The sequence below is a fragment of the Panthera uncia genome, chromosome B1 (assembly GCF_023721935.1).
Source record: "Panthera uncia isolate 11264 chromosome B1, Puncia_PCG_1.0, whole genome shotgun sequence".
Taxonomy (NCBI): Eukaryota; Metazoa; Chordata; class Mammalia; order Carnivora; family Felidae; genus Panthera; species Panthera uncia.
In genome coordinates, this window is record NC_064811.1 from 152,925,558 (window position 1) to 152,940,732 (window position 15,175).

The following is a 15,175-nucleotide window of genomic DNA, read 5'->3' on the forward strand; positions in this document are numbered from 1 at the left end:
GGCTCAGGTCATGATCTCGTGGTTCGTGGGTTCAAGACTTGCATTGGGCTGTGTGCTGGCAGCCCAGAGCCTGGGGTCTGCTTCAGATTCTGTGTGGCCCCTCTCTCTGCTCCTCCCGCACTCACACTCTGTCTCTCTCTGTCTCTTGAAAATGAATAAACGTTAGAAAAATTTTAAATGAATAAATAAGTAGACAAATAAATAAATAAATAAAATTGGCTTGCCCAAGTGCACACTGAATATAAACTGGACCCCCAGACCCTTGGGAGGGCAAGCCTATCCCTGGCACAGCCCTTTCCACCCTCTGGACTCTCTGGAGACATCCGGTTTCCTCAACAGCTCTCTGACAGGTGTATTCCACTCCACCCCCTCCCCGCTCAGCCTCTTGCTTCTCCCCTCCTCTTTTCCAAGGAGCAGACTCGCTGGGGTGAGCTTCAAAATGTCTCAGGTACAGGCATCGAGCAACCAGTAGGAAGACTGTGATCAATCAGAAAAGACTGGGGCAAAAACATAAACAAAAACGAAAACCCCAACACCAGGCAGAATGGCTGTCTCAGGGTTTCTCAGGGTGACAGAGTGTGACAGGCTTTATGGTGGGGGTCTTTGAGCCTGCTGCCCCCTCCCTGTGCCACTCACAGCCTTGTTCCTGACACCCAGCTTCTGTATGTGTTGACCCATTGGTTTCAGCTCCTAATTCGAATTCTTTTTCTTGGTCTTTGTAAACTTCCTCAGTTTTCTTTCAACTTTACCTATGCATTTGGCTTGTAGTTTATCTAGGACATAAGCTTCATGTCCCAAGAATATTTTAAGCTGGTAACACTAGAAGTAGAAGCTCGAAGTTTTTTGTTTCTTCCCTTTTTCAATTTGATAAAAATCTGGGTCTTGCCTTGTGTCAGTTGTCACGACAACCCTATAAACTTTACAGTCTCAAGTGTCATTTCCATAGACAAAAAGACTGAGGTTCAGAGAGGTTAAGACTGTTGCTTAATGGCCTACTGAATATGTGATGGGGCTGCGATCTGAACTCAGACATCTTTTCGACCATGCCTACTGCCTCCTCAGAGTAATGATCAAATGAGTGGACTCAGTAGGAGAGGGACTGAGGGTGACCCCAAATTAAAGATGCCACCATCATCACCATGAATGCCTTCTGCCTGACCTCCAGGGCACAGCATATATGTCACTTCCTCAGTGGCCTTCCTTGGGCTCCCAAATTGGAATAGCCAGTATGCTCCATGCATACTTCCGTGTGCTCTGTGTCTCCCCATTGTAGAAGGCAATATACCTTTTCTTATTTATTCAGTAGGTCTCTTCCCCAGTGTTTAAGATCTGGGGGTAATGAATATGTCTGTCTTATTCTCTGCTTTATCCAAAGACCCTAGTGCTGTATATGGCACTGAGAAATACTCAACAAACACAATTTTAAATGAATCTAGGAATGATTTTACATTATGCTTTTCCAGTAGTAAGTAGGTCTACGCTCGCGTGTGTAACTACCTGGAAGCTTGGTCGAGAGCCCCAGGTGAGCACCCCACTCTCAACAATTCTGACCTAAGCTGGGGGGGAGGCTGGAGACCTCATATCCATTATTGTGTTCAGTCCTTATGACTAGCCTGAGAGATAAACAGGGTGAGAAGTTATTCCCCTCACTCTCCAGGTGAAGAAAGTGAGTTGGGGCCAGGGGGTTATCTGGTAACACCTGGCTAAAGTCACCGAGCCAGCTAGTGGCAAAGCCTCCTGAATCCTGGTTGTTTTCCTATCCACAGCTACCTCCAGGTAGCCTCTCTGATAGAGGTAGTGTGTTCTCATGGGTGTATGCACCAGTGTGTGTGTGTGTGTGTGTGTGCACGCGTGTGCCTTGGAGGGGAGTGGGTACAATGGCAGAAGAAGGGCTGACATGGCAGGTACCACTGATCATCTCATAAATAGCCTAAGAAATCCGGGGAGCCTGGGTGGCTCAGTCGGTTAAGCGGCCGACTTCGGCTCAGGTCATGATCTCGCGGTCCGTGAGTTCGAGCCCTGCGTCGGGCTGTGTGCTGACAGCTCAGAGCCTGGAGCCTGTTTCAGATTCTGTGTCTCCCTCTCTCTCTGACCCTCCCCTGTTCATGCTCTGTCTCTCCCCGTCTCAAAAATAAATAAAATGTTAAAGAAAAAAAATTAAAAAAAAAAAAGAAATCCATCTTTTCAGCCCTGTGTTGTGTCTTAGGCTGTCATGCTGCCATCAATCTGCCACCAGTTTATGAGGGTAACTGTGCCCGGGGGGGTTACCACGATTACCATCCCTTTCCCATAAATTTATGCTTCAGATGAGGCAGGCTAGGATCCCTTGGTGCCCTCTATGCTCCATCTGACCAAAACCTCCCCCTAACATCTCAGCCCCAGATGATCTCAGCCAGAACCACGCTGAGGGCTGTCAGATTTACCCGGATTTACCGCCACCTTGGTCCCTAGGGGAGATATTCCTTCCATTCGTTGGAGCAGAAATGCCTTCAAGGCCTTCCTGCCCGTTTCTCATTTCTCTCCACCCCTTGATGGTGCTTCTCTGCCCTCCCTTGTGACTAGGCCTCCTCCCTGTTCTGGCTCTGAGGCCAATTTCATCACATCGCTGTTTATAGCCTTTGCAAGGGATCTGGGAGAACTTAAATCAAGCAAGGCTGACACTGACCTTCAGCAAACACCCCCTCAAAAAGCACACAGCTTTGTCATAACTTTGCTCTCCCACCGAGGTCCCCCAAGATTGGCAATCGTTAGCAAGTGGGAATTAATAAAGACCCTGTTCCGGTACTTTGCAGCCCATGGGCAGGGAAATGACAGTTGCCAGCACGAACTTGGCTCTCTGTAGATGAGGGGTTCACAAGTGCTTGGCGTTGTTCCCTCTGTTGACATCTCAGCTCCGCAGCTCACGCCCTCCCCGATCCCCAAGGGGGTCTCCTCCTCTTTCTAATCCTTTGGACTTCCTGTTCACCAGCACAGAGCCGCGGGCCCGGGGGACCTCTAATTTACCTATGTCTGGAATGCTGTAGCAACTCTCCACTTTAGCCTTGTTCATTTTAATGAGACCATAATCCAAAGCATTTGGGAGGCTTTTATAAGCCAAGCCCTCTGCAAGCACAGGCTCATTATATTCACATTACACCAAGATTGTTCCGGTCAGGGGACAGAGGAAGAAACAGACTTGAAGAATGGAGGAGAGCCTGGCTTGAGGATACAGAGGCTATGATTGATCAGAGGATGATTGATTAGACAGGAGTCCGTACTCCTTCCTTGCACTGGGCCAAGAGACAGGAAGATAATTTTCCTCCTCCTCTCCATTTCCCATGCCTGCCTGTTCCTACGGCTTCTGTGGTGATCTTAATGTTGGGCACACCGGCTTTCCAATGTGTTTTCAGAGACAGGGAGTGGGAAGGAACTCAGAAGTCACAGAGCCCACCTGTCATGGTACAGAGGTGCGGAGAGGTCAAGTGACCTGCCAGTTAGTTCGTGGTTCCTGAACGTCCAGGGATCTGAAGGAAGATCCAAACACACACACAGAGGGCTTGCAGGGTCGCATATACCCAGCTCGGACTGGCCACAGATCTGGGATAAGTCTTTTCTATCCAGGCCCGATGTCTGTTTACATTGCCTTCAGGTCTGAAATCCTCTTTCCAGCCTCAGTCTGCACAGGGCTGAGCCCAGAGTGGGTGTTCAAAAAAATGAGTTTACCGATCCTTTGAGAAAGCCTGCATCCTTAGTTAATTCTTGACATCTGCTGTTTCATTTAAGAGCTCATTTTTATTAAAAAATAAAGACGAATGACTTCAAATATGGTTTAAATTTTGTGTATTCTTAGTTCTCCACGGCTAGGGGGTATTGGGGGGTGCTAATGCATAGAGGATGCAAAGGCTTAAAGCAGCAGAGGCTTAGCATTCACATACAGGGGCCTAATGTTTGAATTAAAAAGGAATGGGGGCGCCCAGGTGGCTCAGTCGGTTAAGCGTCCAACTTCTGCTCACATCACGATCTAGCGGTTTGTGAGTTCAAGCCTCCCGTTGGGCTCTGTGCCGACAGCTCAGAGCCTGAAGCCTGCTTCAGATTCTGTCTCCTTCTCTCTCTGGCCCTCCCCCGACTCATACTCTGTGTCTCTCTCTCTCTGTGTCTCCCTCAAAAACAAACATTAAAAAAAACTTTTTTAAGGAAAAGGAATGAACTTGGGGGGGGGGGTATAGTGGAAGGTAGGGTCTGCTTCCCCTCCCTTTCTCAGAACCAGAACAAGGGACATGGTAATCCTCTCCTAAAGCTAAAAGACCTCTTTTTGGTGGGAAGGGGGGAGTATTATTTTCCAATGGTGTCCCAATTAATTACCTTAGAATAGCACCAGCATGTTATGGCTCTCTAAAGCAAGGCCCCGGCTCTTCCCTGGGTCATACATAAGTTATCCATGAAATTGAGGACTCCTGGCATGCCGAAAACCCAGGCAGTGCCGAGTGTCAAACATCATGGGTGCTAGGTGTCTGTGAGGGCTGAAGAAGAGGCAATGCTGTAGGCCATGGGTGTCTGAAGGGGGGCTAAGGTTCCATAAAGGCAGAAGTAGACTCTGTTGCCTTCTCTCCTTTTTTCCCTTCCTTTCCTCATTTTGCCGACTCTAGCATAAATTGTGACAAGAGGTGGTGGGCTTGGGAAAGGACACGGGAGAAGAGATGATAATGCCTGGACTATAAGCCTTTAGGACTAGACTATAAGCAGCAAGCTGCTCCAGTCAGCAAACCCCTAAGGTTTTATGAGCCGGTTTCTGCCTCCCCTGTTCCAGAGGCCCCAAGGGATTATCGCTGTCATGAGGTGTGTATCCTGGTCCTTGTGTTAAAGAAGCCAGACACCATGAATGACCTACCGAAGGCACAGCCAGTAGAGCCAGGCTCTACTCCTCATCCAGCAACTTCTACACAAATTGCAGGCAGGAAAACAAACAACCAACCCGACAGCCTTCAAAGGCCAGGGTTGCAAGCTCGGACTCATAAAGCAGTGGCAACCACTGAAGATTTGAAAAGAGCCTCTGTTCCCCTCATACCTGAGGTCATAATGGCCAACTCAAGTGTCAGGACAGCCACAAGAGAAACTACTTTTTTTTTTTTTTAATTTTATTTTTAGTGTTTATTTATGAGAGAGACAGAGAAACAGCGCAAGCAGAGGAGGGGCCGAGAGAGAGGGAGACACAGAATCCCAAGCAGGCTCCAGGCTCTGATCTGTCAGCACAGAGCCCGATGCGGGGCCCGAACCCACAAACCACGAGATCATGACCTGAGCCAAAGTCGGACGCTTAACCGACTGAGTCACCCAGGCACCCCACCCCCCCTTTTTGTGCCTCTGCTCTCACAGAGCCATGTAGAAAGTGTGATTGAAGGTTCATGCCTTGGCACATTTTTGGCGGGACTGCTGACTCTGTTGGGGTTGAGCTCCGTTCACTTCTCCCTGGAGGTGGAAAATAGCCTGGACCTGTGAACCAACTGCTAACTCAACTGTGGTCACCGACACTGGCTTTCTTTTGGTTGACCAAAAATATGGAGTTAATTCACTCCGTAGCCTTTCCGGGACTGCAATCTTCCATCAGAGTCAGCGAGGGGGAGAGATTCGAGGAACTGAATAAAAGGTCTTTCTTTGGGAACTTCAAGGAACATATTTTGATGATTATCTTCTATGGAGTTCACAGAGTGGGTTTTCAAAAACGGCCAATTGGGCCGGTAAAAATAAAGATTTCAGAGTCTTCTCAGGAGCCAATGCTATATTTAAAGTTGCAGAATGGCTATAGTTTAGGGTTGCAGAATGCTATAATTACGGTTGCAAAATTGTTTTCATTAGAATCCTCCTGCCATTACCCCCTCCCAGCAGGCTTCCTGTGTGGATACAGCTATATTCCGATGGGAATCCGTCTTCCCCTCTCTGTTCTAATGAATCCGGTCCTTCTCTTTCAGATTCTCCGGCTCATCAACTTGTCATGATCTGCTTCCCTGTGATGATCACCTGCTCCCTGCGCCTTCATTCCTAAAATCCACATTTGGTACTCTGGGATGGGTTTTTGCTCTCCTCCTGCCCACCTCTGTGTCAGTCCTCGGAGCCAGCCCTCAGCCTGCCTTCCACTGTGCTCCCGGGTCACCACAGAGGCTGAGGGGAGACTCACCCTTTATCCTAAGCCCTCTTTATCCCCGACGACTTTCCTTGCCTTTCTTGCCCCCTGTGTTCCCAACTGGGGGACCATCATCTGGGGGACACAATTCTTTGTTAGACAGGGCTTACCCACGCTGTGCAGACTTCTGGCATTCGAGCCCGCTAAATGCCAGCAGCAATCCCTGATCATTGTGATAACTCCAGATGCCCGCCCCATTTCTAGAAACCCCTTCAAGGGGCGGTGTGGCCTCCATGTGAGAAAAGAACCTTGCCTATTCTAGTCACTCCATGCAACAGACCCAACCCTCCCCCATCACATACACACTGGTCCTCCTCTGTGTAGACAGGGACCCCTCCGCTGCCCCTGAACCCTGAAACCCCGTGCAAATGGTGGGGGAGGGGTGGGAATCACCAGTTGCTTGATCTCTGTGGTCACTTCTGGATCTTCAAACCCTTCACTCTCCCTGTGTTTCACCACTTGAGGCCCCTGCTCTCTCTCTTGTGGGGCCTCTCTTCCCTTCTCTCAACTTCACGTGCAAACTAGAGAGCACGCCATCTTCTCACAGAGCTGCTGTGGAAACCCAATGAGAGGGGCGCCTGGGTGGCTCAGTCGGTTAAGCGTCCAACTTTGGCTCAGGTCATGATCTCTTGGTCGGTGAGTTCGAGTCCTGCGTCGGGCTCTGTGCTGACAGCTCAGAGCCTGGAGCCTGTTTCAGATTCTGTGTCTCCCTCTCTCTGACCCTCCCCCATTCATGCTCTGTCTCTCTCTGTCTCAAAAATAAATACATGTTAAAAAAAAAAAAGAAAAAAAAAAAAGAAACCCAATGAGACAATAAATGACAAGTACCTGGCGAAGGGCAAATACCTGATAAATGGTAGTGGCTGTCATTTTTATTGGGACTCTTTTTCGGTCCTACTCGAATTGCTGCTGTCATTTTTCATCCTTTCCCAGTGTCCCTTATGCTCAGGGCCAATTTCCAACTTTCAAGAAATCCATTTTTCAAAATATGGCCTGTGGAACACTAATCCCAAAATATTCTTTGTGAAAAACAAAACAAAGAAAGCTCTTTGATCAAGTAAGTCTGGAAAGTGCTGCGTACTCTATCACCATCGTGGAAGCTCACATTACCGTAGTGAAAATTTTGACAAGGCAGCAAAAGAAAAAAAAAAAGCCCATTTCAACCTGCGTTTAATTTTATGTTTCTCAAACTTATTTGACCATAGAACTTTTTTTTTAGTAATTCTTTTTTTTTTTAATTTTTTTTCTTAACGTTTATTTATTATTGAGAGACAGAGACAGAGCATGAGCGTCTCATGTTCTGGACTGTCTCCTGCCATCAACTTTAATGGAAGCAACATTTGTTGAAAGCCCATTGGTTCCCTAGACCTCCAAGCTCCTTGACCTGGAATCTATGAGTCTCTTCTCTGCCTCGGCCACAGCTCAGCTGGCGTGCCCTCTGGAACAGAAAGTTTACTGTTGTCCCATCTGCTGGACCTCAAGGACCTCTCCCACTGCTCTTCAATCTCTCCACTGCGCTAAGCCTTTTCACTCCTCACTCCACCCTGCTCTCAGTCTAGCTCCCTGGGATAAGCTTCAGCATGCTGGGGCCGTTAGCTTTGTCTCCTGGCCCTTGTGCCCTTCACCCCCTCAGCCTGTTTCCTCTGCATTGCTCTGGGGAACCCCAGCCCGGTGAGAGGACGTCAGAGAATGGCGTGGATTTGGCTTCCATCAAGTCCCGCTTGGATCCTCGCTCGCTGTTCCTTCTCTTCTCTGATCGCTTATTCTCCAAAGATGAACTCACTTCCTCCTTTTCTGCAAAGATCAAAAGTCTACACCTTCCCCAAGCTTCCTCCACGTGTTACACCTCAAACCCAGTGGGGCTGAGGGGCCCACTCATGCTTTTGGAGTCGTGTGGCACTCTGTTTCCAAACTTCAAATGAGCACGCCTTTTGACTCAGCAACCCCGTTTCTAGGCATTTTTTCCTAAGGGGATGCTTATACAGTGGGGCAAAGATGAATGTGTGAAGATTATCATTGTATGTTGTGACAAACCCAAGGAAGAACGTAAATAACTCAAATGCCCATCAATAAGGGATTGGTTAAATAAATTATTGTAAAGTCATATATGGAATATTATGCAACCATTTTAAAAATAATGCAGACTTGGGACACCTGGGTCTCAACGTTCAGTCAGTTGACTGTCCGACTCTTAATTTTGGCTCAGGTTATGATCACACGGTTTGTGGGATTGAGCCCCGTGTTGGGCTCTGTGCTGACAGCGTGGAGCCTGCTTAGGATTCTCTGTCTCACTGTCTCTTTCTGCCCCTCCCCTGCTCTCTCTCTCTCTGAAATAAACAGTTTAAAAAAATTTTTTCCCCAAGGAAGATATCTAAGTTCGTTGAATTTTAAAAATACATACAGAGAATAACATGGAAAGTATAATCTTATCCATATGAAAAAAATCGGTGTGCCAATATTCACACAAAGATTTCTGGAAGAATGCTCATCCAAATCTTGTCAATTATCTCTGAGGGGTAGGAGTAAGTGCTGTTTTTTCCCCTTTACCGAATTTTTCAAAATGTTTCATAATGCATATGTACTATATATAAAAAGATTAAATGCAACAAGTCTGTGTCTGTACATGTCATTTCTCCCTTCCCTTGCATCCCCAAAAGAGAGCCTTTCTTCTTTCGAAGGCAAAGCTTACCCACTGCTACCTTCTTCCTCACCACATGCCCGTTTCCAGAACTCTGCTTCTCTCCCTCTCCCTTTAAATAAGCACAGGCCAGCCCCACCTTGAAAACCCCTTCATGCCTGGCTCTGCGCTCTGTGTTCACTACTCAGTTACCTTTTTCTGGAACTTCTCTAATGCGAGGTCTCCCCGTACCTTTGCTTCAGATCTAGCCATTGCCCTCTCAGACTGTGCCGCCTGGCTTCCTCGGATCAATTAACTCTGTTGAGGAACAGTCAACATTGTTGACCATTTCCTCCTTCTTGGAACTTTCTCCTCTCAGTTTCCCTGACATTACCGGCACGGTTCTCTGCCTGTGTCTCTCTGGCTCCCTCACAGGCTCCTTTTCTCCCGCCCCAACCCCCTCTGCCGCCATTCTCTAAAAGCAGAGATTTTCCAACGTGGGCTAAAGTCATTAGAGCACATCTCCAGGCCATCTCCTGACAAACCCTTCCAGGGCTTCTCCAAAATCAACAAGACACAACCGGAAGTCCTTGGCAGGGTGCTCGATGCCTCTTGGCCTTGTGGCTCCCTGAGTCGCTGACCCAGCTCTCAACCCTAGGCAAATCACTTTACCCATCACCCCTAAACACATTTACCCAATGACGTAAAGCCCAGCTTTCCACAACGCTGTTTCTTGCCTCTCATGACTATCCCCTAAGTGACCTGACCCAAGTTTTGCCTACCCTTTCATTCCTCCTTAAAGCCTCCCCAAACTGCCCCCCAACCTGTACTGCTCTTTCTCCCCGGGATTCCCACTGAATCTACTACATATACCATGCATTTGTCTGTTTGCTTCGTCTCCCTTCATTATCCAGTTTTCTTCTTAAGTGTGTATGTCTCGTCTCTGCCTGAGGGCAGAAGCCACCAAAGTGTGGTGCAACATCCCAATAACCAATAACCAATAACCACAGCCAATAACCACAGCTCAGGTTCAGGTGGCTGTGAGGTATGTCATCTGAGCCTTGTAGGTGTCCGCAGGCCTCTAGAGGTGTTCACGACACAGTCAGCAATATGAATCTGGTGCCCAGAGCCGTAAACCTGGTATCCTCAGCCTGTCCTCATATGTCAAATCCACAAGGCCAGGGAAGACTGTACTAGAATGGGTGCCCCGTGAGAACCAGAGAGTCCATAGCAGATGCTATGCTAAGAGGGAGACAGGAAAAGAGCCAAAACTACCCCAAATGGCCTCCCCAGGACCTCTCTTATGGCACACTTTCAATCTCTTTCGAATGATTTGGGCACAAATCTTAAGCATCTTAGCAAAGGGTAAGCTCCTTGAGCGAAAGGGCAGTGAGTTCTTCTTTGCATTTATCTTGACCCTTAGACACAAATATACACACAAGCCCTGGCATTTGGAGATTGGACAGTGAATGTTAATTAGAAGCATGAGTCTTTATGGGATACCTACCTTAGATTCTGGGGATAGAAAGCACGGTGTTGCTGTTGCCTTGAAGGATTTCAGCCCAGTAGGGGACTCAGACGTATCCACTAGCAAATGCAGTGGACATCTCCTAAGTGCCAGGCACCGTGAGAGAGTGAGGCAAGAAAAAGGTGGACAGGATCGCCATATTCATGACACTCACATCCTAATACTATCCTGTGGGCTCTACAGTCTTATTCTGAGAGAAAAATAGACATGGATCAATAGACAGATGAAGAGATATAAATATAGGTACCCTCTATATACCGTGGAATACTACACAGTCATAAAGAGGAGGAGATTGTGCCATTTGCAACCACCATGGATGGACCTAGAGGGTATTATGCCAAGTGAAGGTAAGTCAGACTGAGAGACAAATACCACATGATTTCGCTCATATGTGGAATCCGAAAAAACAACAAATGAATAAACAGCAGAATCAGATCTATAAATACAGAGGACAAACAGATGGTTGCCAGAAGGGAGGTGGGAGGGTGGGCAGAATGGGGGAAAGGGAGCAGGAGATAGAGGCTTTTGGTTATGGAATGAATGAATCAGGGGAAGAAAAGGCACCACGTAGGGAACGCAGTCAACGATACTGTAACAGTGCTGTAGGGTGACCGATGGCAGCTACACTTGTGGGGAGCACGGCGTAATGTCTAAACTTGTGCAGTCAGTATGGTGCACACCTGAAACTAATGTAATGGGGTGTGTCAGCTGCACTCAAATTAAATAACTGAATCAATAAGCCCTCTCAGAAGGAAAAACAAAAGAGTAGAATGTTAGAGGGGGAAAGAACATTAAAGACGATGCGGTCTACTTGCAGACGAGGGGGGCCAGAGAGTAGCAATGACTTCACCATAGCCATGTGGTTATAAAGCTGGCGGGTACAGGGCTAGGTCTAACCTCCGGCTTCAGTGCTCACAACACACACACACACACACACACACACACACACACACACCTGCTAAGTTAAACATAATCCGACATGGGCAGCATATCTATGAGTATAGTGGCACAGTCCCTCATGCCAGAACCTGCCAGTCTTAACGCACAGCACGGCGGCCTGCCTTTCGTGGAAACAGCTAAGCTCTCCACCAAACATCTGCTGAGAAGCAGAATTCTTTTTCCTCGCAAACTGGCTTTGCGATGTGAGTCTTCAGCTATTAAAATTACCCCAGCTGGATGGCAAGGTGAGTAGTGGTGGGGCGGGGTGAGGGTTTGGAGATGACCTCCATCATCTAAGCTCCCGGGCCCCCCCACATCAGGCCGTTTAGTGGCTCGCTGCACCTCTGCCACGTCAGCTCCTTTTCTTCTAGTCTCAGGCTCCTTTCAGCACCCAATGTCTGGGGATGGAGGTCAGGCTTTCCAAGGGGACCCAGTCTGCCCGCTCATGATCCCCTCCGCCAAGCTGTGGGGGATGGATTTTCCTGGGATCACACTGCTATATTCTGAAGCTCTTTCTCTCCCTCTCCACCCTTTCTCCACGGAGCATGGGCACTGGTCTCTGATTCTGTGGCGAGGGGCCATCCCTCCCACGCTTGGGGAACAGCGGGGTGTGGCTCTGCCCTGTCTGTGGCAGCTGAGGACAAGTCTCCCAGGGGCAAAGACTCACCCGTGCGGTGGGCCTGCTTCCAACCATCCCTCCACCGAGTCACTTCCGCTCCCCAAGTGGTACTCAGGGCCAGAGGTCCTGGGCTGAGCCACAGTGCATCAGAGCAGGACGGGCCTTAGGGATCACCCAGGAGGAAAACGAGGCCCAGAGACAGAAACGCTTTGACCAGAGCCTCACGTGGGGCCAGGACTCGAGCCCCTATTTTTGACTCTCAAATCACTTGGATAGCTGGGAGAACTCCCACGACCGGACCCTCTCGCCACAGGTGGCTATTAATGGCTCAGACAGGCCAGTGGGAAGCTCCAAGATGGGCCAGTCACCAAAGGCCCGGGGCCGGCTGTGTGGCCCCCAGGTGTGAGAAGGGGCCGCACCTGGGGCCAGGTACCAGCTTGCATCAGAAGATGTGGTCGCCTGGGAGGCCCAGCCAGAGGCAGGCAAGCAGGCAGGCAGGCAGGAGGGGCCTCGGGGTGGAAACAGCCTGGCTGGCAGGAGCAGGCCCTGGCGCCTGGCCACCGGGGGCCGTGCTCCTCAGCAAATGTGTCTTCTGGTTTACGTACCGTCCCCACCAACACCCCTCTCCCCCACAAAGCATAACATCACCATGTTTTGCTTTGAGGGGAGATGATGAATCTTGGCCAACAGATGTAATTTTCAGATTGGTGGGGCCTTTGGAGGAGCGTGTGAAGCCAGTTCCCCTTGGGGAAGGGCCAGTCTGGAAGGGCTGCCCTGCTTTGCTGGGCATTTTACTTTTTCCATGTGGGTGAAAAAAACCCTGGTTCTTCACACGCCACGGATCCAAAGGCCAAATATTTGCTGTCTGCCCTGCCTTTTCCATTTCAGGTAGAGGTGGCAGGTCTTCCTGGCTCCTGGGGAGAATGAGGGAAGACACTTGCGGGGCGGGGTGGGGGGGGTGCCCTGGGAATCAACCCTCATCTTCCCCCGCAGCCCGGCAGCCCATGCCCCTGGGATGTTATGGGAGATCACGGAAGGTTTCCTGGAGACTGGAGGACAAATACATGATAGCGGCCCCAAAGGCCTCAGTGAAGAGGAATTTGGCCCCACATGGTGGTGAGGCTGTTGGTTGAGAACAGGGAAGAAGAAGTGAGAGGGGCAGACTTTGGGAACCCAAGGAGGGAGCCTGTAGACTTCCGGCCGGCAGGCCACAAAGACCCCGAGACCTGCTGCCACAGTAGTCCCTCCTCCTCGAAATATTCATCCACACTAGCTCATTTCCTCTTCCATTCGGAGGAGTGGAATTGCCTTGCTGAGTTTCAGAAAGGCAGGTCATGTGCTCCCGACTCCCTCCTCTCTGGGAGCCAGATGGCTCCTCCACTCCAGGGGATTCCTGCCCTGCCCTGCTGTCCCTCACTCTGTTTTCTCTTACAGTGTTTGCCGGGGATGTTGGTGGAGCCACACCACTCTGAGTATGTGTAGCATCTCACCATCGTCATGAAGGCCCAGAGCAGTATGGGCCCCAAGCCTGTGGTGAGATGTGGTTTAAGACCCTTCCAAAGGCTTCTGGGTAATGACCTGCCCTAGGCCGGCTGACCGGGGTGAGTACGTCTCCACAGATGTGGTAGCTGAAGGCAGGAGCTTCGTGGGTGAGGCTCCTCTCTGCTGCCATGGGAACTCCCTGGAGGTGATTATAACTTGCTTGCCTCATCCCAGACAGCCCAAGACACGGTGAGGCCGTCAGCAAGCACAGATAGAGGGTCCGGAGGCCAGAGGGAAGGAAGTGACAGAGAGGCAGGGGTGCGTTGGCCAGTGCTCTGGCCTGGAAGTCAGGCCGCTGGGTTCTGGTTCTCTGGACTCACTGTGAGTCTTAAGCAAGTTCCTTCTTCCTATCCCTAGGACCAGCAACATAATTCGTAGAGGCCGGTAAAGTGTTAGGGGCCCTTGTTTAAAAGTTACTAAGCATTTTCAAGACATTGAACCCAGTGTGAGGCCTTCCGAGCGCAGGAAGCTGTGAAGATGCACAGGTCTGCACACCCATGAAGCCGCTTCTACCTGTTTGGGCCTCAGTTTCCTCAACTATACAACACGGAGGCTGCATTCAGTCAGAGAGGTTTGTCTGTGGGGCCCTTTCTCCACAGGAACCCTTAGACCCTCATATGTAAAAGACACAAACAGAGCTGATACTTCAACAACACCTGGGAGTATATTTAAAGCCACATAGATGATCTCGAAGGTCTTTGTCAGCCCCAGCATTCGGTAAGTCAAAGGAGTGATGAGGTTCTCACTACCAGGAACACCGGCACCTGCCCGAGGTGCTGTGGAAGGATTATTGGAAAGCATGGGAGAGAGCATTAAAAACCCCAAAGGTTGCCTGTCCCATAAGATGATCCCAAAGTCTGCTGCGCCCTTAGCCTGAAAATGAGTGTTAAGGCAAAGTGTGCTTTTTCCCGGGCTTCAAGAAAGCCAGGCCCAGGTATGAGCACCAGGGACCAAGTCTGGTTCTTGTCTCTGCAAGGAAGGGCCACTGTGGGGATAACCCAGTGCTCCAGGGGAGAGCTCAGGCCTGGACCACTGGTCTTTCCCAGATGCTTTGTCCCTGGGAGGTCAGAGGGCTGGTCAGCCAGGGTTCAGAGGCTGGGGTGGGGCAGGGCCTGGGCTGAGCCACTTGGACAAAACAGGTCTCTCCTGAAAAAGGGGTTGAAGTTCCTGGAGGACAGTACCTAGGCCTGGCACCTGGCAAGCTAGGTAGGGGGCTGCGGGAGCTCTAGGATGGGTCCCCTGGTTGGGGATTTACACCACCCAGAAGGCTGGGCTGGTGACATCTTTCTGCGCTGACCGGTTAAAGGGACCAGAAACTTCTCTGGAAGTTCAAACTGTTTTTAGGGATAGAGCGATGCGGAGTGAGAAGGTGACTGTGTGAACTCTCCCTCCTCTAGACACTCAGGGCTGCATGCGTCCCCCATATCAGTGCCTTAGGCAGGAGGATCAGAAGGGCAGGAGAGCCCATGGCTACGCCGCCCCACCCCGAGAGTCCTCCCCTCCGCGCCCGGGCGGGGAGGGGAGCGCGGGGGGTCCCGCCGGGGTTCGCCTCGTCCTCGAGCGCTCGGGGCTTACCTTTCATGATCCCTCCGGTAGGGGCCTCGGGAGCGCCCCGGGGCGGCGGCTCGAGCTGCGGACTGGCGCGCTCGGTGAAGCCGGCGGGTCCTCGGCCGGCACCCGCTCGCCGCCCTACGCGCCGCCCGCTCGAGCGCCGGGCTGCGGAGGCGGCGCGCCGAGGGGAGGGTCCGCGGGGTCGCAGCCGGGGGGCGCCGG

The 15,175-nt window shown here is 50.5% G+C and overlaps 1 protein-coding gene across 1 annotated transcript in view; it reads right to left on the reverse strand.

Annotated features, from left to right (window-relative positions):
- SCARA3 (scavenger receptor class A member 3) overlaps positions 1–15,169 on the reverse strand; it is a 50,013-nt gene extending 34,844 nt beyond the window's left edge. Inside the window, exon 1 of the mRNA XM_049632388.1 lies at positions 14,978–15,169. Coding sequence (XP_049488345.1) covers positions 14,978–14,984 — 7 coding nt within the window. The 5' untranslated portion in view covers positions 14,985–15,169. The remainder of the gene's footprint in view (positions 1–14,977) is intronic.
- Positions 15,170–15,175: the final 6 nt, after the last annotated feature.